Source organism: Pogoniulus pusillus, chromosome 31 (genome assembly GCF_015220805.1).
Source record: "Pogoniulus pusillus isolate bPogPus1 chromosome 31, bPogPus1.pri, whole genome shotgun sequence".
Classification (NCBI taxonomy): domain Eukaryota; kingdom Metazoa; phylum Chordata; class Aves; order Piciformes; family Lybiidae; genus Pogoniulus; species Pogoniulus pusillus.
This window is the reverse complement of record NC_087294.1, coordinates 13,542,562-13,567,273: the sequence shown is the minus strand read 5'-3', so window position 1 is coordinate 13,567,273 and position 24,712 is coordinate 13,542,562. Positions and strand designations below refer to the sequence as shown.

General features: G+C 50.8%; 1 protein-coding gene across 4 annotated transcripts; it reads right to left on the bottom strand.

Annotated features, from left to right (window-relative positions):
* Positions 1-84: 84 nt before the first annotated feature.
* Positions 85-23,571, bottom strand: GABRR2 (gamma-aminobutyric acid type A receptor subunit rho2). Of its 4 annotated transcripts, none has more exons than XM_064169335.1 (9): positions 16,411-16,508; positions 12,301-12,368; positions 9,859-10,082; positions 6,439-6,521; positions 4,869-5,009; positions 4,469-4,621; positions 3,605-3,801; positions 2,542-2,789; positions 85-335 (listed from the first exon to the last, which is right to left on the bottom strand). In XM_064169335.1, the coding sequence occupies exons 1-9, from the start codon at positions 16,427-16,429 to the stop codon at positions 329-331; spliced, it is 1,140 nt and encodes a 379-aa protein (XP_064025405.1). In that variant the 5' UTR covers positions 16,430-16,508; the 3' UTR covers positions 85-328. The 4 variants fall into 4 exon arrangements, with proteins under 4 accessions (XP_064025405.1, XP_064025402.1, XP_064025406.1 ...); XM_064169332.1 differs by lacking the exon at positions 85-335 and adding an exon at positions 23,444-23,571 and having other exon boundaries at positions 2,244-2,789; positions 16,411-16,517; XM_064169336.1 differs by lacking the exon at positions 85-335 and adding an exon at positions 18,664-18,718 and having other exon boundaries at positions 2,244-2,789; positions 16,411-16,517.
* Between the last annotated feature and the right edge of the window lie 1,141 nt (positions 23,572-24,712).

The window sequence follows — 24,712 nt, the reverse complement described above, 5'->3', positions numbered from 1 at the left end:
TGTCTGAAGGAGAAGTCCCAGGCTCAGCTGCACTTTTTACTTGTGCTTGTAAGGAATAAGAAGTCAAAATGCTGCCAAGATGGATTCTTTGGAGTTATGTTTATTTTCTTTAACAGAAAAAAGCCATCTTCCTTTCTGGTTTTATAGGCTGTGTAACTGTGGCTGGTGGAAGCAGACACCAACCTCTCTCAGCTATGCCCACATGCATATAGAACAGCAGTGAAGCAGCCTCTCCAAGCCGTGTTTATCAGCCAGCATTTAACCTACAGGCAGTGCCAGGACAAAGATAGGCTCTCAAGGACTGTCTCTGTCATCACCTAAGGGAACATCACATCCTAAGGGAACAAGAGACACAATAGAGACTTAGGGCAAAGTAAAGCTCTGGGACTTTCTGATTTTTGTCTGTCAGGAGGCATTATTCCCTGGCAGGGCTTAGCTGTTTTGGCTCCTGGGCTACATTTCTGTCTGCCTTAGTGTCATTTATAATGCAGGGGAGTGATCTGGCTTAATATCATCATAAGGCAGGGGAGATGGCTGCTTTCTTCCAGCTGGACTGATTCAGAGGACACATTTGAAGAGCTCCCTGGTAGCTAGGACAAGAAGCATTTGGATTCCCAGAAGTCACAACCGTGCCCCCCCCCCCCCCCAAGTTGTGCTGCTTAAGCAAGTGCTGCCCCTTGACACCTCACGAGGTAGGTAAATGTGGTGCTCTCCACCTGCCAGCTGGAGGAGATGAGGCACTGAGAAGGTAAATGGCACATGCCATGGGGCATGCAGGAAGACTGGCAAAGCAGGGGGCACAGATTTCTCACTCCCCACACTGCTGACTTTGTGATGCAGTTATGCCACTCAACCACAGCAAAGGTTCTTTTGTTGTGCTGCCCTGCTGCCAGAGGCCACACTGGAGGCTCTTCTGCCCTGTGCTCAGCACTGCTCAGGACACACCTTGGGTGCTGTGTCCAGTTCTGGGCTCCTCAGTTCAAGAGAGATGTTGCAGTACTGGAAGGTGTCCACAGGAGGGCGACAAAGCTGAGGGGCCTGGAGCACAGCCCTGTGAGGAGAGGCTGAGGGAGCTGGGGGTGTGCAGCCTGCAGCAGAGGAGGCTCAGGGCAGAGCTCATTGCTGCCTGCAGCTACCTGAAGGGAGGCTGTAGCCAGGTGGGGTTGGGCTCTGCTGCCAGGCAAGCAGCAACAGAACAAGGGGACACAGTCTCAAGTTGTGCCAGGGGAGGTCTAGGCTGGATGTTAGGAGGAAGTTGTTGGCAGAGAGAGTGATTGGCATTGGAATGGGCTGCCCAGGGAGGTGGTGGAGTTGCTGTCCCTGGAGGTGTTGAAGCAAAGCCTGGATGAGGCACTTAGTGCCATGGTCTGGTTGATTGGCCAGGGCTGGGTGCTAGGTTGGACTGGATGAGCTTGGAGGTCTCTTCCAACCTGTTTTTTTCCTATTACTCTCCTGGTTTTGGTATTCATGTGCCCTGGGAGCCACCTTCTGAGAGCCTGTGGGCTTCCTGGCCCTGCTTCACCATCACATCTTATTTGTGGTCTGGAAAGAAAGACACTGATTCAAACACACCATCTGCACTCTGCAGCCAACCCTGCTGGGCTTGGCCACTCAACTGTCCTAATGGTATCATGAAGGTCATGTTGAGAAAAAACAGAATTTGGACCCTGGAAGGAGGTCTTCTTCATAGCCCAATGGGAAGAGCACAGTGCTCATAGACCACAGAAAAAGGAACTGCTGGGAAGCAGATTGGGAGAATAAAAGGCCTCATCCCTTACAGGAGAGACACTGCCCAGACCTGCCCTTGCAACTTGCCTTTGCCTAACCTCTGACAGCCCTTGTGTCCACTAGCTCTGATTTCCCATAGCATAGCAGCCCCCACCAGCATGGTCAGCCCCAAAGGAGCATACAGCACCTTCTGGGCAAAGGGTGGGAACACATTCACTAGTGCCAGACACAACTTGCATCATAAAGCACATGGGAGCCAGGGCATGAGTTGGGCAGCAACTGGCACAGCAGGTTCTGCCATGGTGCCTCTCTACAGAGTGGCCCCTTGAAGATGTATCCTCCACTTTATCCACCAAAGAAGCAATAAATAATCAGCTTTCTGGCTCCGAATCCAGATCAGGCTCTACAAAGAACAGCAACTGGCACAGCAGGTTCTGCCATGGTGCCTCTCCATAGAGTGGTCCCTTAAAGATGTGTCCTCCTCTTTGCCCTCCAAAGAAGCAATAAATAACCACTTTTCTGGCTTTGTATCTAGATCAGGCTTCACAAAGAACAGCAACTGGCACAGCAGGTTCTGCCATGGTGCCTCTCCATAGAGTGGTCTCTTAAAGATGTGTCCTCCTCTTTGCCCTCCAAAGAAGCAATAAATAACCACTTTTCTGGCTTTGTATCTAGGTCAGGCTGAAAAGGAACCAGCAGAAAGAGAGCTTTGCAAATGTGTTCTCACCTCAGTCACTGCTGTGGCAGCAGGCTTAGCTAAAGACAGACCAGTAGATGAGATTGAAAAAGATATAGGTGCCTGGAAATATGAACCTGGAGTATTTGTCGATGGTGTGGCTGTTCTGGATGATGCGCAAGCCCACGGGGCCCTTCAGGCCTCTCCTCCTTGATGAGTTCGACTCATTGCTGAGAGCTAAGTGCACAACCATCTTCTCTTGTTTGTCTTCCTCTGGGACCATCTGGCTTCTCGTGTACCCTGCCAGGCTGTTGGCATCAGATTCGCTGCAGTTCCCATCCAGCATCATGGTTTTGGAGTGAGGCATTCCACACGTACACGGGAACTGGGGAGACAGACAAGACACAGAGCTGAACACTGGCAGGAGCACCTTGGCAGCAGAAGTGATGCCTCTCTGCTGGCAGACAGCTTGTGTCAGGGGTTGGAAGGGACACAAAGAAATCATCGAGTCCAACCCCCTGCAGAGCAGGATCACCTGAAGACCACAGGATCTCAGGATGTCAGGGGTTGGAAGGGACCCAAGAGATCATCAAGTCCAACCCCTGTGGCCAGAGCAGGACCAGAAAATCCATCTCAGACCACACAGGAACACATCCAGACAGAGCTGGAAAGGCTCCAGAGAAGGAGACTCCACAACCTCTCTGGGCAGCCTGTGCCAGGGCCCTGGGACCCTTACAGTAAAGAAGTTCTTCCTCATGGTGAGGTGGAGCTTCCTGTGCTGCAGTTTCCATCCCTTGCCCCTTGTCCATTGCCAGGGCACAGGTGAGCAGAGGCTGTCCCTGTCCCTTCCTTCCTGCCCCCCAGCCCTCAGATACTGATGGACATTGCTCAGATCCCCTCTCAGCCTCCTCTTCTCAGCCCCAGGGCTCTCAGTTTCTCTCCACAGGGGAGGTGCTCAAGTCCACTGAATTTGGGTTACTGGTGGCTGTAAAGTGAGGAAATGAATCTGCTTTGAACACCATCCTTAGCTTAAAAATACAGCAAATCAGCCTGAGGTGGAGCAGCCTAAAGGGCTCCAGTCATGCACACACAGATGGCAGTGTCCTCCCATTTACCAACACAAGCCATCAACATAGAGACCAGATCAGCTGTAAGAAAAAGAGAAAGAAAGGGATGAGCAAAACACTTCTCTTTCCTCACTCTCTCCTGAAGTTTCCTCTCCTTCCGCTCCTGCACCGTCGTCAGGTAATTGACTGCTGCATACTCCAGGACCGAGAGGAAGACGAAGACGAAGCTGACCCACAGGTAGATGTCCACTGCTTTGATGTAGGAGACGCGAGGCATGGAGGCGTTCACCCCGGTGATGATGGTGGACATGGTCAGCACAGTGGTTATCCCTGGGGAGAACCAAGAGAAACCTTCACAGGGGCTGGAAGGGACCTCCAGAGATCAGTGAGTCCAACCCCCCCGCCAGAGCAGGACCAGAGAACCTGGCACAGGTGACACAGGAACACAGCCAGACAGGGCTGGAAAGGTGAGTCCAACTCCCCTGCCAGAGCAGGGCCAGAGAACCTGGCACAGGTGACACAGGAACACAGCCAGACAGGGCTGGAAAGGTGAGTCCAACTCCCCTGCCAGAGCAGGACCAGAGAACCTGGCACAGGTGACACAGGAACACAGCCAGACAGGGCTGGAAAGGTGAGTCCAACTCCCCTGCCAGAGCAGGGCCAGAGAACCTGGCACAGGTGACACAGGAACACAGCCAGACAGGGCTGGAAAGGAGGCAGGGGAAAATTTTGGTTCACTGAAACCTCTTCTCTCTGCCCAAGTTTCTTTTGAAAACCACAGCCCTTTCTGCCCCAAGCTAAGCACAGATCAGAAGGGCTGCTTAGTCCTGAAGGGCTGGAGACAAACTGCAAGCTTTACATTACATTAACCGTTAGATAAAACCAACTTCTTCTTGCCCAGTGTCTTCAACCAGCAAAAGGAACAATTCCCTTTCCTGCCAGAACTTTTGCATTCAAAGAGCTTTGCAGAGTCAGGCCTTGTTGCAGCTCCTCTCACCCAAAGAGACTCTGGCAGGGACTGCTCGGTGGTCGATCCAGAAGGACACCCAGGAGAGCATGACCATGAGGGTGGCAGGGAAGTAGGTTTGCAGCAAGAAGAAGAAGATGTGTCGGCGTAAGGTGAAGCTTATATAGAGGCGATTGTACCACCCTTGGAGAGAGGAGGAGAAGCAGAATCAGTGAGAGCAGCCTGGGGGGCAGGCAGGGAGAGACCAGATCTGTCCTTTGATCTTCTCTCTCTGCAGGGCAGTGAAAAGAGAAACTGCTCTTTCAAAACCTGTGTTGTCCAGACCAAGCAGAGACTACATTGCAGTGACCTATAACCCCAAGGGCTCCCTCACAGGTGTTTAATACAGCATTCAGTTCAGCAGTAGCACTGAGTCAGAAAAGGCCAGTACCTGTGCTGCTGTAGAAAGCCAGTCTGGATGTAGTGTGGAACTTCTGTATCAAAAACTGAGACAGAGAAATCTTCTCATCAGTTTTCAGAGACTCGTTCCCATTTTTCCAGTACAGCATCAGATCTTCGTCAGTGTAAGCATCTTAGAGAAGGGAGAAACACAGTGTGATGGGGCTTAGAGTCAGAATCAGGCAGGGTTGGAAGAGACCACGAGGATCAGCCAGTTCCAACCCCCTTGCCATGGGCAGAGACACCCTACCCTAGAGCAGGCTGCACACAGCCTCATCCAGCCTGACCTGCAGACCAGGCATGGGGCCCTGGGCAACCCATTCCAGGCTCTCACCACTCTCATGCTCAACAACTTCCTCCCCACCTCCAGCCTGACACTTCCCACCTCCAGCTTTGCTCCATTGCCCCTAGTCTTGGCAGTCCCTGACACCCTCAAAAGTCCCTCCCCAGCTTTTTTGTAGGCCCCTTTCAGATTCTGGAAGGCCACAAGAAGGTCACCTCGGAGCATCCTCCTCTGCAGACTGAGCAGCCCCAACTCTTTCAGTCTGTTCTCACAGCAGAGCTGCTGCAGCCTCTGAGCATCCTCCTGGCTCTTCTCTGGACACACTCCAGCATCTCCACATCTTTCTTGCAATGGGGGCTCCAGAATTGGATGCAGTACTCCAGGTGGGGTCTCAGCAGAGCTGAGTAGAGGGGGAGAATCACCTCCCTGGCCCTGCTGGCCACACTGCTCCTGCTGCAGCCCAGGCTCTGGTTGGCTTTCTGGGCTTCAAGTGCACACTACTGGCTCATGTTAAGCTTCTCATGCACCTGCACCCCCAAGTCCCTCTCCTGAGGGCTGCTCTCCAGCCACTCACTGCCCAGCCTGTATTTGTGCTTGGCATTGCCCCAAACCCAGATGCAGGACACTGCACTTGGTCTTGTTGAACCTCATGAGGTTGGCTTGTGCCCACCTCTCGAGTCTGTCCAAGTTCCCTGGAGAGGAAGCAAGAGTTGATAGATTCAGCCAAAATGAACAAACACAGAGGTGTCCATGGCACAGAGTGAGTTTAAAAGTCCTTGCCTTGTGATATACCATGGCAACAATGAGAATGACAGCAAAGATCCAAGAACACACATCCATATCTTACTCCATACTGCTGAAATTACAGCTAGGATTGTACTTCTCTGAGCACCAAGCATCAAAAAGCATAGAATCATAGAATGTCAGAGGCTGGAAGGGACCTCAAAAGATCATCTGGTTCAGCCCCCCTGCCAGAGCAGCATCAGCTACAGCAGATCACACAGGAATGCCTCCAGGCAATGGATGGAAGCTGCAGCACAGAAGGTTGCACCTCAATACAAGGAGGAACCTCCTTAGTGTAAGGGTCCCAGAGCCCTGGCACAGGCTGCCCAGAGAGGCTGTGGAGTCTCCTTCTCTGGAGCCTTTCCAGCTCTGGCTGGATGTGTTCCTGTGTGACCTGAGCTAGATTGTATGGTCCTGCTCTGGCAGGGGGTTGGACTCAATGATCATTTTGAGTCCCTTCCAACCCCTGACATCCTGGGATCCTGTGACAACATACAGCTTTCCAGCTCCAGGGAGCACGTCTGGGAGTCCAGGGGGAAGTGGCTGAAGTCCATGTTGCACATTGCTGTCACTGTGATCCTAGGAGGCAAAAAGAGAAAGGTTGGTTTCTATGAGGAGCAGTAAAAGGGAGAATATTAGCACAAACAAACCATTCTGCAGCTTCAAAGTCAGAAATTATGGAGAATCACAGAATTAGGCAGGTTGGAAAAGACCTTTGAGATCATCCAGTCCAACACCTCACAGCTTCTAACCAACTAAACCATGGCACTAAGTGCCTCATCCAGGCTCCTCTTAAACACCTGCAGGGACAGTGACTCCACCACCTCCCTGGGCAGCCCATTCCAATGCCAATCACTCTCTGCCAACAACTTCCTCCTAACATCCAGCCTAGACCTTCCCCGATCTCAAAGGTCTTTTCCAGCCTGGCTAACTCTGGCTCCCTGACCACCCATACTGCATGCCACACATTTCCCCCAGTGCCTAAGGCAGAAGCAGTTTCTTTCGGTCTCTGCTCCAACTCTCTTAACCTGGGGAGTGCATTTCCAGGCCAGGGGAAGGTCAAAGGGGCGCAGCCATCGCTCAGTGAGCCAGAGCTGCCTCTGCTAAGTCCCCGTCTCGGCTGCAGAGCTGCAGCAAGCACAGCTGCAGCCCTTCCAGGGGGCCAGTTGTGCACAGCATTACGTAAGGAGCTCTGCTGTGGGTCACTGAGCTTTCTCTCGTGGGCAGATTTGCAGCGGAGCACTCCATTTACCAGGGGCACATCAGCTGTGAGTCATCGTTTCAGGGCTGCCTGACGCTGGCTCTGGCCATCTCCTAGATTCATTGCAGATGTTGATAAAGAAGAAGGGATTGTGCTCCAAATCCCACTCTGACCTACACAGCCACCCCCACCCCCTGAAAAGCACATGCTGTTCATTTGGGCTGCAAAACTAGGGCAACATCTTGCCCTAGGAGCAAAATCACAGAACACGAGGGGTTGGAAGGGACCTGCAGGGATCCGTCCTGCCAAAGCAGCATCACCCAGGGCAGTCTGCCCAGCAATGCATCCACCAGGGGTTTGGAAGGTCTGCAGAGAAGGAGACTCCACAACCTCTCTGGGCAGCCTGTTCCAAGACTCTGTCACCCTCACTCTAAAGAAGTTTCTCCTCCTGTTGAGCTGAAACCTTCTCTGTTCCACTTTGCATCCATTGCTCCTTGGCTTCTTGCTGTGCAGCACCCAACAGAGCTTGGCCTCCTCCCCTTAACCCCCACCCCTCAGCTGTTTGCACACATTGCTCAGATCCCCTCTCAGCCTTCTCTTCTCTGGACTAAACAGCCTCAGGGCTCTCAGGCTCTCTCCTCTGGGGAGGTGCTCAAGTCCCCCGCTCATCCTCCTGGCTCTCCACTGGACTGTCTCCAGCAGGTAAAGAAGCTTTCTGGGGACATGCTCCAGAAGGTGTAGTGTGACTGTGCTAGCTTGAGCCTAGCTGGGATATTTCAGTGAGAGGAATTAGATGCTAGGCTGTGAAAAGGAAACAATGGTGATGGCTACTTCACTCATAGGCTTGCTGAGATGGGTAAGAACAAGAACACAAACACAGCTAAAGGAGTTGCTCTCTGGCTCTGGCTGCATGCACTTCTCTCTCTAACCTGCTGTGTAACTAACCCACAGTGACAATGACCTCCCCTGTCTGTGTGTGGCACTTAAGCATTGTATAACTCAGTCTCATTTACAATGTGACCTTTCATCCCCCCCAGGATCACCTGAACTGTGCCACAACCTCTGGGTGTTAACAATTTGTTCGTCAGGGCTAGCACAAAACCTCTGCTCATCAGTAAGATACTCCTCAAGCAGCGTGCAGGTGTTCAGCTGGACCTGAAAGCCCAAACAAGGAATGAAATGTCCCTCAGCCCAGGTGTGGTGGGTTTACACCACTTAGAGTTTGGGATTTACACTCCCCCCTCCCCAAGGTAAGCTACTAGACTGCTCAGAAGTTGGAAGCAAAATGAAAGGCAGGCTAAATATAAAGGGAATCATAGAACCAACCAGGTTGGAAGAGACCTCCAAGGTCATCCAGTCCAACCAGACCATGATATGTACCTCTACCACTGGAAAACAGCCCAGCAATCCCCCTGGACAAACCCAGCCCCATCTGGACTGTGCAGCTAGCAAGTTGCCTCTATCCTGCTGCTGTTCCTTACCACAGCCTAACCAATGCTTGATGCAGAGATGCAGGCAAGGCCAGAGGAAAAGAGACAGTGAGGAAAGCAAGCAAGCAAGAGAGAAAAGCCACTCTGAACTCCCAACTACACAGAAAAACCAAAGGCTAATGGAATGAAATAAATATCTCTCTTGTGTTCTCTCCAGCCCCTTTCTGGATGTGCCTCAAACTCTCTCCAAAAGTGCATTTGCAGTTTACAGCTAAGACTCCAGTCTTAAAGCTGTGACACCAGGGCCAGCCCCATGCAGACAGCTCAAGACAGCTGAAGGCATTTCCAGTGCAAATGGACCCCCACACTTGGGCACTCAGATCACATCCCAGGTGTCCTAACACCACCAGGCCTGAACACCACACAGCTTCTATTCTCCCTTGGGTTACATCAACATGCAAAACAACAACAGCAAAAGTTTTGGTGGACAAACAGGAAGCCAAATAGGATAATTATAGAGGTCACCATCTGGTAGATCAGCAGCTTCCACTTTAATCACACACTGACCCCGGGACGAACATTCCCCCTCAACTAAGCCTTTCTCTGGCTGCAAAGAATTAGGGGAACGTTTCCCCTGGGAGGAGATGATCCTGTTACTGCCCACAGCAACTGGATGAGCAAGGAGCTTCTGAAGGAAACCTCGTGGAAGAAAGACACTTACAGTTCATGGAAGAAGGGACTTGTCACCTGGGAGAACATGGAGGAAAGGACAGCATCTTCTCACTTGCCCCTTGTCCTATCCCAGGGCATGAGGGATGGAAACTACAGCACAGGAAGCTCCACCTCAACATGAGCAAGAATTTCTTTACTGTAAGGATGACAGAGCCCTGGCACAGGCTGCCCAGAGAGCTTGTGGAGCCTCCTTCTCTGGAGACTTTCCTGCCCTGTCTGGATGTGTTCCTGTGTGATCTGTGCTGGATTGTATGGTCCTGCTCTGGCAGAGAGGTTGGACTGGATGATCTCTGGAGGTCTCTTCCAACCCCTAACATCCTGTGAGCCTGTGAACTTTGTGCATCTTGTACTGGATGTGCTGGAAACAGGGCTCAGCATCAGCAGTGGCAGTAGGAGGGCTGGCAGTGGCAGCCCTGGACATGCTGGAAACCAGAGCTCAGCATCAGCTGTGGCAGTAGGAGGGCTGGCAGTGGCAGTTGTGGTGGTCACAAAGCCATGCTGGGAGCAAAGCTAACAGTGAGGCCCAGGGGTTAGTCAAGAGCAGCAGCACTACCTCATGCTGTAGAGGACGTGGCCGTCGGGGAACACTCGCAGCATGATGTTGTCGGTGGTGGTGTCGTGAATAAAGGACCTCTTGGAGTGCACAAAGAAGACATCAGGAACCCAGATCTTCTTCACCAGCCTGCCATCAAAGGTCATGCTCTTGTTGGTGGTGCTGGGAAAGGAGAGACGCTCATCCTTCCAGTAGTGCCTTAAGTACAGGGTCATGGTGAAATCCTTCACACACACCCCAAAAACAAGGGAAGAGAACCAGGGGGAGGTTTGTCAGTGCTGCTTTCTATGCCTAGTAACCATCAGGGAGAAAACTCACTCCTACCAGACAGGTGCAAACCCTCCCCTCTCACCTCCTGTCTCTTCTCTACACCAATGCTCTTTGTGAAGAGATGTTCCCAACAAAAAGCATTTTCAGCCCAGACCAAACATTAACTCCCATGCTCAGCTCTAAACACCTGAGAGGGATAAAAACATGCCCCAAGAGAAGCACTGCCCTGCAGAACTGATTCTTCAGTGCTGACAAAGTGACCTTAAAGACTGTGGGATCAACAGGAATCAGGGGGAAACTTCCAGAAAGAGGAAAGGCTTTCAAAATCAGCTCAAACACGAAGCAATTTGTGCCAAAGCAGCTACGCTGCTGCAAACAGCTCACAAGAAGCGAGGGAACTGCTTCTCCTGTTACACAAGGGTAAAATAAAGCTCTCTGTGGGGAAAGGAGCTTCAGCCACACCAAGGGAAACAGCTGTTTGTCAATCCCCACCTGGCAGCTGCTGCTCTCAGAGCTGAACCTACTCTCTGGTGCCCAGAGCTCAAATACATTTCTTTGCCTTACATTCTTGACTAAAGATGTGGTTACAGGAGCCACAGCTGCCAAGCCCAGGAAGGCAGCAGCACAAACTCTTCCTAACCACTCAGCAACTGCTTTCTAATGCTACCTCCACCTCATTTTGCTCTGCTGAGGACAAAGCATCTGTGAACCCAGATCTGTTTCAACTCGGAATGGGCTGCCCAGGGAGGTTTTGGAGTCACCATCCCTAGAGGTGTTGAAGAAAAGCCTGGATGGGGCACTTAGTGCCATGGTCTAGATGACTGGCTAGGGCTGGGTGCTAGGTTAGACTGGATGAGCTTGGAGGTCTCTTCCAGCCTGGCTAATTCTATGAAAGGCTTGCCCTGCACCAGGTTTTTCACTTGTTTGTCAAAGCAGCCTCCTGTGCAGCTTTCCCTTTGCTGCCCTGCACAGGGCAGAGATGCTGGACACCTCGTTCCCCAGCCATGGCACAGACCTGCTGGAGGGACACTTCTGCTCACCCCCCTGCAGGTCCCTACTTTGGCAGACTGTTCTCAGCCTTCATCTCTACTGCCCCTAGGGATGCTGCCAGTTCATAGAATCAAGCAGGTTGGAAGAGACCTCCAAGCTCACCCAGACCAACCTAGCACCCAGCCCTGGCCAATCAACCAGACCATGGCACTAAGTGCCCCAGCCAGGCTTGGCTTCAACACCTCCAGGGACAAGGACTCCATCACCTCCCTGGGCAGCCCATTCCAATGCCAATCACTCTCTCTGCTAACAACTTCCTCCTAACATCCAGCCTGTGCCTCCCCTGGCACAACTTGAGGTTGTGCCTTCTGTTGCTGGGTGCCTGGCAGCAGAGCCCAACCCCACCTGGCTACAATGTCCCTGCAGGCAGCTGCAGACAGCAATGAGCTCTGCCCTGAGCCTCCTCTGCTGCAGGCTGCACACCCCCAGCTCCCTCAGCCTCTCCTCACAGGGCTCTGCTCCAGGCCCCTCAGCAGCTTTGTCGCCCTCCTGTGGACACCTTCCAGTACTGCAACATCTCTCTTGAATTGAAGAGCCCAGAACTGTACACAGCACCCAAGGTATGGCCTGGGCAATGTTAAGTACAGGGGCAGAAGAACCTCCCTTGTCCTGCTGGCCACACTGCTCCCAGTGCAGCCCAGGCCCTGTTAGCAAGACAGACCACAGCACAGGAAGCAGCAGCTCTGCAGACATGTCTCACAGAAATTCATTTTCAAAGGGGCCATAGTGGCCTCCATGAATCATCACTGTTCTGACTTCATGAGAACTTAAGGACCATCGAGTCCAGTCATCAGCCTAGCACTGCCAAGACCATGAAACTAAGCTCTGGGCAACCTGCTCTAGTGGAAGGTGTCCCTGACCATGGCAGTGGGGTTGGAACTAGATGATCCTTGACAGTTCTGTCCAGCCCTGACAGTTGTGTGATCCTTTATCTGAAGATCCACGGGGTAGCCTTTGATCCCCTGGTTATCATCAAGTCTCCAGTTCTAAGTATCAGCCTCTTTGAACATGCCAGCCTCTGCCATTGCTCTCCTCTGACCAATAATCCACAACCCATAGCTTCCAAGTGTGAGGAACGTTTTCAGAGCAGGAATAATTGAGACTTAAAAGAGGATTCCATACCATGTCAACCTCAGAAATGCTGTCCAGGCTTTCAACTTGCACATCCACCCCAACAGGAATTGCAGGGCCTGCAGGAGAAGCAGATTTAGATGTGTAAACAACTGATGGTTTACATCCTCTGCATTTAATTAGCACTATAGAGGCAGCATGCCAAATATTTCTGAGCTTGTGCTATACTTTTCTATCCATGACTCTTCCTGAGTGGGCTGGGGGAAGAGGCAGTGAATAACCATGCAAGGCCCCTTTTGACACACTGAATTATCTTCCCCTTGGCGTGTGCTGCAGCATTGGCAGTGCCCAGCAAATCCAGAGAGCTTGAGTGAAACATCTGCAGATGTTTTTAAAAGCGAAGACATCCATCCCATCACAAAATGTAAGGCTTTGGGAACAAATCTGGTCCCAAGAACAGGCAACTGAGAAGAAACTGCAAGCAATGAGCTTTTTCTCATGGGTTTCTCACTTCTTCTCAAGCAGACAGGCTGTATACAAAAGCCTATCACTGTTTTCATTCCTAAGATGTGTTGATGCTGCTGATAGTTTTCCACAGTAGCTTTGAAATTGGCCACCACAGAACTCACCCAGACTAAAGAAATGGAAAACATCCCATAATAAATGCAAACTCATCTACAAGGGGCACTGGATGGGACTTGAGGCAGAGGAATTCCCATGGAAACATGAGGAGGATTTATTTCCTTGTGAGGGTGACAGAACAGTGGAAGAGGCTGCCCAGGGGGGCTGTGGAGTCTCCCTCTCTGGAGCTATCCCAGAGCTGCCTGGATGTGCTCCTGTGTGATCTGCTCTAGGTGCTGCTGCTCTGGCAGAGGAGCTTGGACTGGATGGACTTTGGAGGTCCTTTCCAGCCCCTCTCATTCTGTGATCTTCCCCTGCTGCCCACTAAGGATCAAGAGCTGCTGAGGTTCCCCACATTGCCCAGAGTGTCTTCACACAGCTTTTTTTCCTTTCCTGGTGCACTGAGGACATGAATGCCTACAAAGATGTAACCACAGGCTGCAGCCTTACACTTGTTTATATTTGTCACACTCTTCTCTAAGCCTGCATGAGGCACTCAGTGCCATGGGCTGGTTGACTGGATAGGGCTGGGGGATAGGTTGGACTGGGTGAGCTCAGAGGTCTCTTCCAACCTGCTTGATTCTATGGCTCTAAGGTCATCCCAACCTTCTATTTCACCTTAACTCAGTACTTCTGAGCCCACGCACACTTTCCTGTCCCTGGCTTATCTTCCAGTGTCTAATGTGTATATATATATTGTTTCCACTGGGTGCATATATGTTTGGGACCTCTCAGGTGCGGGCAGCTTGCAGGCACCAGAATCTGCAGTCAGCTGGCAGCAGACAAGCTTAGAGCTGACCATCAAGGGAGAAGCAAGCTTTAATTCCAGCCCTTAGTGAACTACTTACGCTTCATTCACCCCCCAATATTCATTCATCCTGACAAAAACACTGCCCAGGGAGGGCAGTGAGGACCAGCTGACACTGGGCTATTAGGCTATGAAGAAATATAACCCAAGTGCAGCATGAGGCTGTTCCTCAGCAAAGAAAATACAGCTATTTTAAGTATCAACTAAAGCTGCTTATTCACAGGCTGCCTGTAAAATATGAGCTGTAATAGATGAAATGCTTACAAATGGATGTTGGTAGAAGGCAGCAAACCAAACATTTACATAAGCTTTAAATATTCATATTTGTAAATAATACCTGAACATCTGCTAGCTAGAACAAGGTCACTGACATGGAGATAACTCCCAAAGGGGCATCACAAACAAGGTCTATTTTAGCTCGTGGAGGCTACTTTGAACAGCAGCAAAGCAAAAAAACCTTTGTCACTGCCAGGGCATGCAGTGGTTTGCCTCTGATGGGCTGAGAGCAGGCAAGGCAGCCGTGCTTACTGGGCTGTTACTAACACCACTTACACAACAGTCATCTGCCCACTTGCTCCTTTCAAAGACACTTTTGCTTCCATCTCCACCTTTCTCTAATGGTTCTCCTTTGACTTCACCTTCCACAACCCCAGCCTGCTCTGCCCACAACCACACAATGTCAGGGGAGATGACTTGATGGAGAGATCACCTCTTCCATGCCATGATGCACTTAGTGCCATGGTCTAGTTGACTGGCTAGAGCTGGGTGCTAGGTTGGACTGGATGATCCTGGAGGTCTCTTCCAACCTGGTTGGTTCTAGGATATCATTTATGGTTTCTAGAGATGAGCTGACTTCCTCATAACATCACAGCCCAGTGAAGCACCATGGGTCTGGGCACTCCACTAGACTGTGGCCCTTCAGCTGCTCTCAAAGAGCAGGGAAGGTCTCAGGGCAGCAAGCAGTTGAAGCCACATGCTTGCCAAGACCTTGTCACTCTGCTTCTGTGGCAACAAAGCCTCTTCATGCTATGCAAGTCAGACCAAATCAGTCTGACATCACCGCAGCAAGCAGCTGGCAGGGCTCACAGTGCATGGCAAATCACTCTGACTGCCTGCACAAGGATGTCACAGCAGACAACCAGAGCAGCCTCTCTCACCAGGCTTTTGTTTCCTTGCCTTTACATTTCTTTTTCTACCTGTCCCTGAAAACATGCTGCACAATTCTGCAGCTGTGCAGGAGCCTGCAGCACCCAAGCTAGCTGGAACCTCAGAGCCATTGCTCTGTTTTGTTCCTTCTCACATGCAATTGCAGCACTGCTTCATTAAGACTCCACTTTTGGCCCTGGTAGCTCTGAAAGGCAAGGAGATTGCTGGGCAAAAATTGTAGAGCACTGTTCTGCTTGATAAGTGAAGTCATCTCACCACCAAAGGATGTTTTTTTCCTCCCCACTTATATAAATCTTACTCTGTTTTCAGGCTCTAGGAGTATCCTAATACTGTGCTGGGAGGTAGCCTAGGAAAACAAGGTGGGAGGGAAGTTAAAAGGCAGTTAGATTAGAAGTCTAAGAGTAACAGCCTAATTACATGGAGCCCCCAACACAAGAAGGACATGGAACTGTTGGAGCAAGTCCAGAGGAGGCCACCAAGATGCTCAGATGGCTGCAGGAGCTCTCCTGTGAGGACAGGCTGTGCGAGTTGAGGCTCTGCAGCTTGGAGGTGGTGGAGTTCCCATCCTTGGAGGTGTTTAAAAGAAGACTGCATGAGGCACTTGGTGCCATGGCTTAGTTGATCAGAAGAGTCAAGGGATAGGTTGGACTCAATGATCTCAGAGGTCTTTCCCAATCTGCTTGACTCTGTGATCTTCAGATGAGCACAATTACACTGTAGGGTGAGAAATATCTTCCCAGCCACACCAGGAAGGGTCAGGTCAGAAAAGCTCCAGGTGCAAAGCCCCTCTGTGACCCACTGGATGGGCAGATGTTGCACCATGTCCTACAAGGCCAGTTGACACAGGCTGCAGGATTAGTCATGCAGTGAACACAGCAGAAATCTCTGTCCCTTGCTCTGTGGGGGCTTGGCTATTGATCAGGCCAGAAGAGGGATTGCCATGAGGGTGTTTCAGCACATTTGTATTCAGATGCTCTCCTACCTCTGCACTAATGAGCCTGGAAAGATCAGGAGAGCACATTTCTGTAACTGGATCTGACAAAGGACAGGAGATAAGGTGATGGAGGCCTCTCTTGTTCTCTTAATTGTTTTAGAGAGTTTGAAACAAGATTTCAGCTGGACAGAAATACTCCATTCACTCCCAGCAAGAATAGGATGGGATCCACCAAGAGGCTTCTTTACCTTGCAGGTTGTTCACATCATAACCTGCAGCTTGTTCATCTCCTCAGCAGAGCAAAACACTCACTGAGAGGGCCTAACCTGAGCTCTGGGAAACAACACCCCAGAAAGAGTCAACTTCAGTTAGAGAAAGAACTGTTGGAGCTGTACAGAGCACAGAAGGCTGCGAGGTGAGGATGAGGCCTCTCTGAGTTGCCCTAAATATCTCTTAAGATCACTCAAATCCTTTCCTTTCACACTGGTGCATCTGGCCAGAGGCTTCTGCTCTTTTTGCTTGTTTTCTTTTTCTCTGGCTTTTTTTCCTCCCTTGTTTGATTAGGTTATTAGTATAATTAGATCATTTGAAATGAGCTGAGTGTGAACTCAAGGGATCATTTCCTTCTCACCTCCAAAAGCTGGCCGCATGCTGAAGTCGTGGTCATCGACCCTGAGAAGCTGCTCGGTCTTCCCTTTCCAGGACTTGGTCACATCTCGGTTCTTCTTGTAGATGTGGCTGCAAAGGACAGCAACAGCATTCAACTGATGGCTCCGTGCCCAGCCTCAGCCAGGGGCTGACTTCTGCTGACCTGATTCCAGAGCTGCAGCTTCGCAGGTACTACTCCAGGGAGGGAAGCAAGGTTGGTGCCAGCACCACGGCATAGGTCAGCATGGCAGCCCCAGCACTGCTTCTCCAGAGCATTAGCTCAGACCTGCTCCTCTCTGCAGGCTTCTCTGCCACCTCAGCCAGCTCCAAGGTGGACACAGTGCTCTCTCCACCTTGTGCAACAACTCCCAGAGCACAACACCTCCTGGAGAAGCCAGGACACAGCAAAAGAGACAGAGCAAACAACAGCAGAAACAGCTGACCCTGTCCAACATCTTACTCATGCAGGACTTGGCTGGGTCCCAAGAAGTGGGGCTGTGAATATGCCTTAGGGTCACTGAAATGCAAATCATGCTGAGTGTGAGCAAAGGGAGCTTACATTGCATAGCAGAAGAAAGATCTTTCACCAGAACACTGAATGCAGAAAAGAAGCGGCAGAAGCTAAGGGGCACTGAGGTGTGGCTGCTAACTTTGGCAACCTGTCTGCTCAGGGAAAGAGCTGAAGACAGCAGCAACACAATTGTTATTCCTTAATTACCAAACTGATGTTTTGAAGGGATATAAACTCTTGTCCTTCAGGGCACACACCACGTGGGAAAATTCGGGGGACCCCTCACCTCACCAGCATCTCCTGCTCAAACCAGAATGTTGGAGCATCTCTCTCCTTGCTAGATATGAAGAGTGAGACAGCTGGAGCAAGTGCACTCCCAACAGGGCAGGGGGATAAACCCAAGCACAGCCATTAACAGGAGTGGTTGGAGGCAAAAGTTTAGCTCTGAACTGCTTGCTGCAGGGGGAGGTTGTGTTAAGGTCTGAGTTGCTGACCACAGCACTGCCTCTATGCCCAAAACACTGCATGTAGAGCAGGGTGATCTTCCTGTGCCTGCCTGGCTTTGACCATCGGGAGAGGGCCTGTGGACCTGTGAGTGCTCAGTAAAACCTCTCTGCTCTGAGAATGGAAGGGAGAAAAAGACAACATCAAAAATCTAGCAAAACTTTGTGTTGCTTGGAATCCAAACAGTGTGGAAAACCCTGAAGTCATACAGCTATAGAATCAAGCAGGCTGCAAGAGACCATGGCACTAAGTGCCCCAGCCAGGCTTGGCTTCAACACCTCCAGCCACAGTAACTCCACCACCTCCCTGGGCAGCCCATTCCAATGCCAATCACTCTCTCTGACAACAACTTCCTAACAACATCCAGCCTGTACCCACCCCAGCACAGCTTGAGGCTGTGTCCCCTTCTTCTGTTGCTGCTTGCTTGGCAGCAGAGCCCAACCCCACCTGGCTACAGCCTCCCTGCAGGCAGCAATGAGCTCTGCCCTGAGCCTCCTCTGCTGCAGGCTGCACCCCCCCAGCTCCCTCAGCCTCTCCTCTCAGGGCTCTGCTCCAGGCCCCTCACCAGCTTTGTCGCCCTCCTGTGGACACGTTCGGCACTGCAACATCTCTCTTGAATTGAGGAGCCCAGAACTGGACACAGCACTCAAGCTGTGGCCTGAGCAGTGTTGAGCACAGGGGCAGAAAAATCTCCCTTGTCCTGCTGGCCACACTGCTCCTCATGCAGGCCAGGATGCCACTGGCTCTCCTGGCCACACAGGCACACTGCTGGCTCATGTTCAGGTCAAACATGAGGAGCAATTTCCTCAAAGCAGAAGTGGTCAGGCATTGGAGCAGGCTGCCCAGGGAGGTGGTGAAATCACCATCCCTGGAGAAGTTCAAGCAGTGCATGGCCATGGCACTTTGGGACATGGTGGTGCAAGTTGAAGGCTGGGCTTGGTGACCTTGGAGGGATTTTCTAACCAAAACAATTCTATGACAACACAATATTACTTACCTGTGAGCTTCCAGTTACCAGCAAGTGATTCAGCTTCAATTCAGAAAAAAGAAGCAGCTAGAAGAGAGGAGCTCAGGCTATGCAATGAAATACAACCAGCACCCATGGGTGATGTCAGAGCAAGCATTGGACCTGACCTACTGCTGTGTAACCGGGGGGCCAACCAGGCCCCCCGGCCTTTGAGAACCTCCACCATACACCCAGTGCACACCACAGGGACTCACCAGTCACGATGGGAGGAGGATCCCTCTGCCCAAATGGGCAAGCTTGAGGCTACTGCCTTCCCTGGGGCTGATTATAAAGGGGAGAGGGCAGGGAGGGCAAAGTGGTCACACCTGGGGTGGGAGGAGACTGCAATAGAACTCAAATCAAAAAGGGCAGGGAAGGCAAAGTGACCACACCTGGGGTGGGAGGAGACTCCAACAGCACTCAGGTGGTCTGGGGAATAAAAAGGGGAAATGCAGTGGGGGGTGGGAAAGGGACAGATACAGTGGAAAAGGGGAGGGGGTGTTGAAAGGTGGGTGATGCTCTTTTGAGACCCCCATATGGAATACTATGTGCAGTTCTGCAGCCACCAACACAAGAAGGATGTGGAACTGTTGGAGCAAGTCCAGAGGAGGCCACCAAGATGCTGAGAGTGCTGCAGCAGCTCTGCTATGAGGACAGGCTGAGACAGTTGGGGCTCTGCAGCCTGGAGAAGAGAAGGCTTCGGAGGAGACCTTGGAGTGGCCTTCCAGGATCTGAAAGGGGCTACAGGAGGGCTGGGAAGGGACTATTGACAAGGTCTTGTAATGACAGGATGAGGAGGAATGGGTTTAAAGTGGCAGAGGGGAGATTGAATGTGGATTTTAGGAAGAAGTTGTTGACAGTGAGGGTGGTGAGACACTGGCACAGGTTGCCCAGGAAGGCTGCGGATCAACAATCACATTCTGTGACCCACAACCTCCTTGGAGGTGTTCAAGGCCAGGTTGGACGAAGCCTTGAGCCACCTTTTCTAGTGGGCAGTTGGAACTGGATGATCTTTGAGGTCCCTTCCAACCTAAACTGTTCTATGATCTTCCTAATAGAGGAAGATGGAGGGGGGGGCAATGAAGAAGCAGGTGGAGTGTGAAGGTATTTAAGGTAAGGGGAGTTCCAAAGAGGTATAGGGAAGGGAAGCAAGACACAACAATATATACAACCAGGTGGATGGCAATGGATGGATGCAATGGCAGTGGTGGCGCCACCATGTGGTACCAGGTGGCAACACAGCAGCAGCAGGAGCAAGGGTGGTGCTAGCAGACAGGCAGGGAGGGCAAAGAGCAAGAGAAACAGGAGGTATCTGAGGGGTGGGTGTCAAGTGGAGGGGGCCAAGCTCTTTTCAGTGCTCAGCAGCAATAAGACAAGGAGCAATGGATACAAACTGGAGCAGAGAAGGTTTCAGCTCCACATGAGGAGAAACTTCTTCAGAGTGAGGGTGACAGAGCCCTGAATGGATAAGCCTTGAGTGACCTGTTCTAGTGGGAGGTGTCCCTGCAGGATGTTAGGAAGAAGTTCTTCACAACAAGAGTGACTGGCATTGGAACGGGCTGCTTGGGGAAGTGATGGAGTCACCATCCCTGGAGGTGTTTAAAAGGAGGCTGGATGAGGCACTTGGTGCCATGGTTTAGTTAATTAGAAGGGTTTGGTGATAGGTTGGACTCGATGCTCTCAGAGGTCTTTTCCAACTGGATTAATCCTGTGGTTCTATGATTCTGCTGTGCTGTGCTTGCACAAGCCAAGCTAGCTTCTTAAAAGCAGTTAAAAAATCTTTAGATCAGGTTGATGTACCTTAAAAAGACACAGGAAGAAAATTTCTTGGCCAATGCACTTAGTGTAAAATCTCCTGTGTTTCATATGGGAAGTCAGCAAGAGAAATGCTAAGCAGAAACTGTGATAAAAATGACACTCATTTTATTTCTCTTCCATCAGTAGCAAACTAGCCTAGGAGTGGGACTTTCCTTCTCTCAGAAGAGTCCAATATTCATTGCTGCTTTACAGAACCACAGAAACATTCAGGCTGGAAAAGCCCCTCAGGATCACCAATTCCAACCCAGAACTCTACTCTGAAAGGTGCACCCTAAACCATAGCCCCAAGCACCACATCCAAACCACCTTTAAACACAGCCAGGGTTGGTGACTCCACCACCTCCCTGGGCAGCTCTTTACAATGCCTGACCACTCTTGCCATGAAAAGATTTTTCCTCATGTCCAGTCTAAACCTACCCAGTGGCAGCTTGAGGCCATTCCCTCTTGTTCTATCCCTAATTCCCTGTGAGCAGAGCCCAGCACCAACCTCTCCACAACCTCCTTTCAGGTAGCTGCAGACAGCCATGAGCTCTGCCCTCAGCCTCCTCTGTTTCACACTAACCAGCCCCAGGTCCCTCAGTCACTGTTCAGCAACAACTCAACTGTTTATATGCAGCTGGAGATATGAAACACCCACACTGCTGCTCCATGCACTCTTTTCTCTTTCAGTTGTGCTGAAATCTCTGGGCCTAAATTCTTTGTGTCTAAATGTCACTCACATTCGATAGAGCTCGAAACTTGATCTCACATACTTCTTATACATGCTGCATAGGGATTGTAGGCATATATGCAAAGGCATTTCGTTCCCCAAGTTCTAGCTTGCTGGAAAACTCTTCATTAAAGCCATTTTTCCATAGGAAACCAAACAGCATCAGTTATTCTTTACAGTCAATTCATTTATATAAATCAGTTTAGTTCAGAAGGCAAATCCCAGCCTGGGCTGCATCCAAAGCAGCGCTGCCAGCAGAGCCAGGGAAGGGATTCTGACACTTTGCTCTGCTCTGCTGAGACCTCACCTGCAGTGCTGCACCCAGCTCTGGAGCCCTCAGTTTAAGAAGGATATGAGCTGATAGAGCAAGTACAGAGGAGGGCCACAAAAATGCTCAGGGGGTTGGAGCAGCTCTGCTAGAGACAGGCTGAGGGAGCCCCAGCCTGGAGAAGAGGAGGCTCCAGGGAGAGCACATAGCAGCCTGCCAGTGCCTGAAGGGGTCTACAAGAGGTCTGAAGAGAGACTGTTTGCAAAGGGCTGCAGGGACAGGATGGGGGCAATGGCTTCAAACTAGAGCAGAGCAGATTGAGATTGGATATTAGGGACAGGTTCTGCACTATGAGGGTGGTGAAACACTGGAAGAGGTTGTTGAGGGACGTGGTTGGGAGCCATGCCTGGAGATACTCAAAGTGAGGCTGGACAGAGCTGTGGGTGACCTGATCTAGTTGAGGATGTCCCTGCTGACTGCAGAGGGGGTTGGAGTAGATGACCTTTGGAGGTCACTTCCAACTCAGACCGTTCTATGACTCTGAATTGTAAATTGTTCTCACAATGGGCTTTTAACCCAGAGACTGGCACTGCCTTGGGGCAAAGCCGTGCTTGAAAGATTGATTTATGTAGTCACTTCAACATAGCTGATTTGTACTACATGAGAAGAGTTTGCAGGAATATGCTGCTGCTGAAGCCACCACGTTTCCCAGAACACAGACTTGGAAAAATTGGATTTCAAAGTTAAATTAAAGACTTTCAGTAATGCAGATGCTGTGGAAGTCAGTGGGAAAACTTCACTGGCTTTAGCATTCCAGCATCAGGCCTTATATCTATAAGCACATGCACTGCACTTTCTCATTAAGCAGCATACATCTGAGTGCCTATCAGGTGTTCTTTGCTTCCAGTCATGCCACCACATCTCATTGTAAAGTCTTCAAGTAACAATGCTCCCTATAAAAGTGTTGTGTTAAACAACCAAACACCCAAGAACACAAATGGAAAGCTGAAGGTATCCAACCACAGCCAAGCCATTAACCCTATTTTACTTCTGAGCCCTTCGAACAACATCATAGAATCAAGCAGGTTGGAAGAGACCTCCAAGATCATACAGTCCAACCTAGCAGCCAGCCCTGTCCAATCATTTAGACCATGGCACTAAGTGCCCCATCCAGGCTTTGCTTGAATACCTCCAGGGACAGCGATTCCACCATCCAGCCTATACCTCCCCTGCTCCCCTGGCACAACTTGGGACTGTGTCCCCTTGTTCGAACTATATACATATATATGTATATATATGTATATAGTTTGAACAATGGGCTATATATATTTGAATCTTGCAAGATACAATTGCCACTGGATGACCTCACTCCAAAAAGGGATAACATCCTTTGGACTGTCTGACAGGTTTGGAAGATTATCTTTTCTAATGTAAACCTCCACTCAAATCTCAGCAACACTAAATCTAATAAACTCTACTAAGACCTTTAACTCTTTCTTGTGCCTCTGCTTCATTTTTATTTATATAGATATATATATATATAAATTTCCCTGTATTTCTCCCAAATAAATGTTAATTCTACAATCCCTGGGTAACTTCCAGAGAGTTGTTGATGCATTTGTTATTAATTAGAGTACCCCATGCTAAGCGATGTCTCCACCTCACGTTTTGAGAGAACAAAACACAACTTCAAGGGGCATTCCAGCAAGCAGGGTAAATAACCTGCTCTTGAAACAGGGCTAGAGCAATAAAGACATTAAAATCTGCTCTTGAATTGCAACTTCTCTGAATTCTTTCAGTAATTCTTATAGAGAGCTAAGAATATTTTTACCACGACTCATGCTGGAACTGTCGGCTTCTCTGCAAAGCTTGCCTCGCTAAGAGTTAATTAACATTAGCACTGAATGTGTCTCACTGGGTTAAAACTGATTGTACTGCCTGAAAACTACCAGCAAAACCTTACCTGCAAAGGCACTTGCAGGGCAGACTTTTATGCCTGTGACACAGAATCACAGAAACATGCAGGTTGGCAAAGCCCCTCAGCATCACCAAGTCCAACCTAGAACCCTGCTCTACAAGATTCACCTCAAACCGTAGCCCTAAGCACCACACCCGAGCGACCCTTAAACCCACGCCGGGTGGGTGCTGTGCAGTAACACATCCATCAGACTCCCGGTACAGCTATTTCAGCAACCCTTACCTCGCCCTCTGCACCTCCAGCTGGTTCGTCCACCTCCTCCTCCTGTGCTTTCTGCTTTCCACGAGAAGAACTAAGCAGAAGATCACTAAGAGGAGCTTTGCAAAATAAGGCATGCTGCTGGCAAGAGGAGCCGGGCACTCGGCGCTCCAGTAACCTCCCGTAGTGCAGGTGCCCCCGGGGCTGAACATTGACTCAAGCGGAACTCCGGCGCCGTCCGCTCGTCGGCGAGGGGCGGCAGGAACGCTGCTGTCCCCGCGACGTGGTGCTCCACGCAGGCTCTCACCAGCTTCTCACTCCAAAGCTTTTCCCTCATCACCGCTTAATGATTGGCCATTACTCACGAAGTTTTGCCTCCGCGAACGTTTGCGCTGGCTCCTAAAGGCTGTGCGCTAAAGCCATTATATAAAAGCCCGCAGCTCGGTGCCGGCTTTCTGCTCAATCCCCTAATCTCAGGGCAGCGCTATCCTCCTGCCAGACTCTGTAAAACCAGCCTGCTGTCCCTGCTCATTAAGCTTCCCAGATTGTCTCTTCTTTCACAGGGCATCTTTCCCGACTGGGAAGCGCCCATGCTGCCTTTTCAGACACGTGTGCCACACAGACATCACCTGTGTGACCTGAGCTAGGCGCTATGCTCCTGCTCTGGCTGGGGGCTTGGACTCGATGAGCTCCAGAGCTCCCTTCCAACCCTTAACATAGAATCGCCCTGAAATGAAATCACCAAAAAGACTATCATAGAATCAACCAGGTTGGAAGCTCATCCAGCCCAACCTAGCACCCAGCCCTGGCCAATCAACCAGACCATGGCACTAAGTGCCCCAGCCAGGCTTGGCTTCAACACCCCCAGGGACAAGGACTCCATCACCTCCCTGGGCAGCCCATTCCAATGCCAATCACTCTCTCTGCCAACAACTTCCTCCTAACATCCAGCCTAGACCTCCCCTGGCACAACTTGAGACTGTGTCCCCTTCTTCTCTTGCTGGTTGCCTGGCAGAAGAGACCAACCCCACCTGGCTACAGCCTCCCTTCAGGTAGTTGCAGACAGCAATGAGGTCTGCTCTGAGCCTCCTCTGCTGCAGGCTGCACACCCCCAGCTCCCTCAGCCTCTCCTCACAGGGCTGCGCTCCAGGCCCCTCACCAGCTTTGTCGCCCTCCTGTGGACACATTCGGTACTGCAACATCTCTCTTGAACTGAGGAGCCCAGAACTGGGCACAGCACTCAAGCTGTGGCCTGAGCAGTGTCAAGTACAGGGGAAGAATATCCTCCCTTGT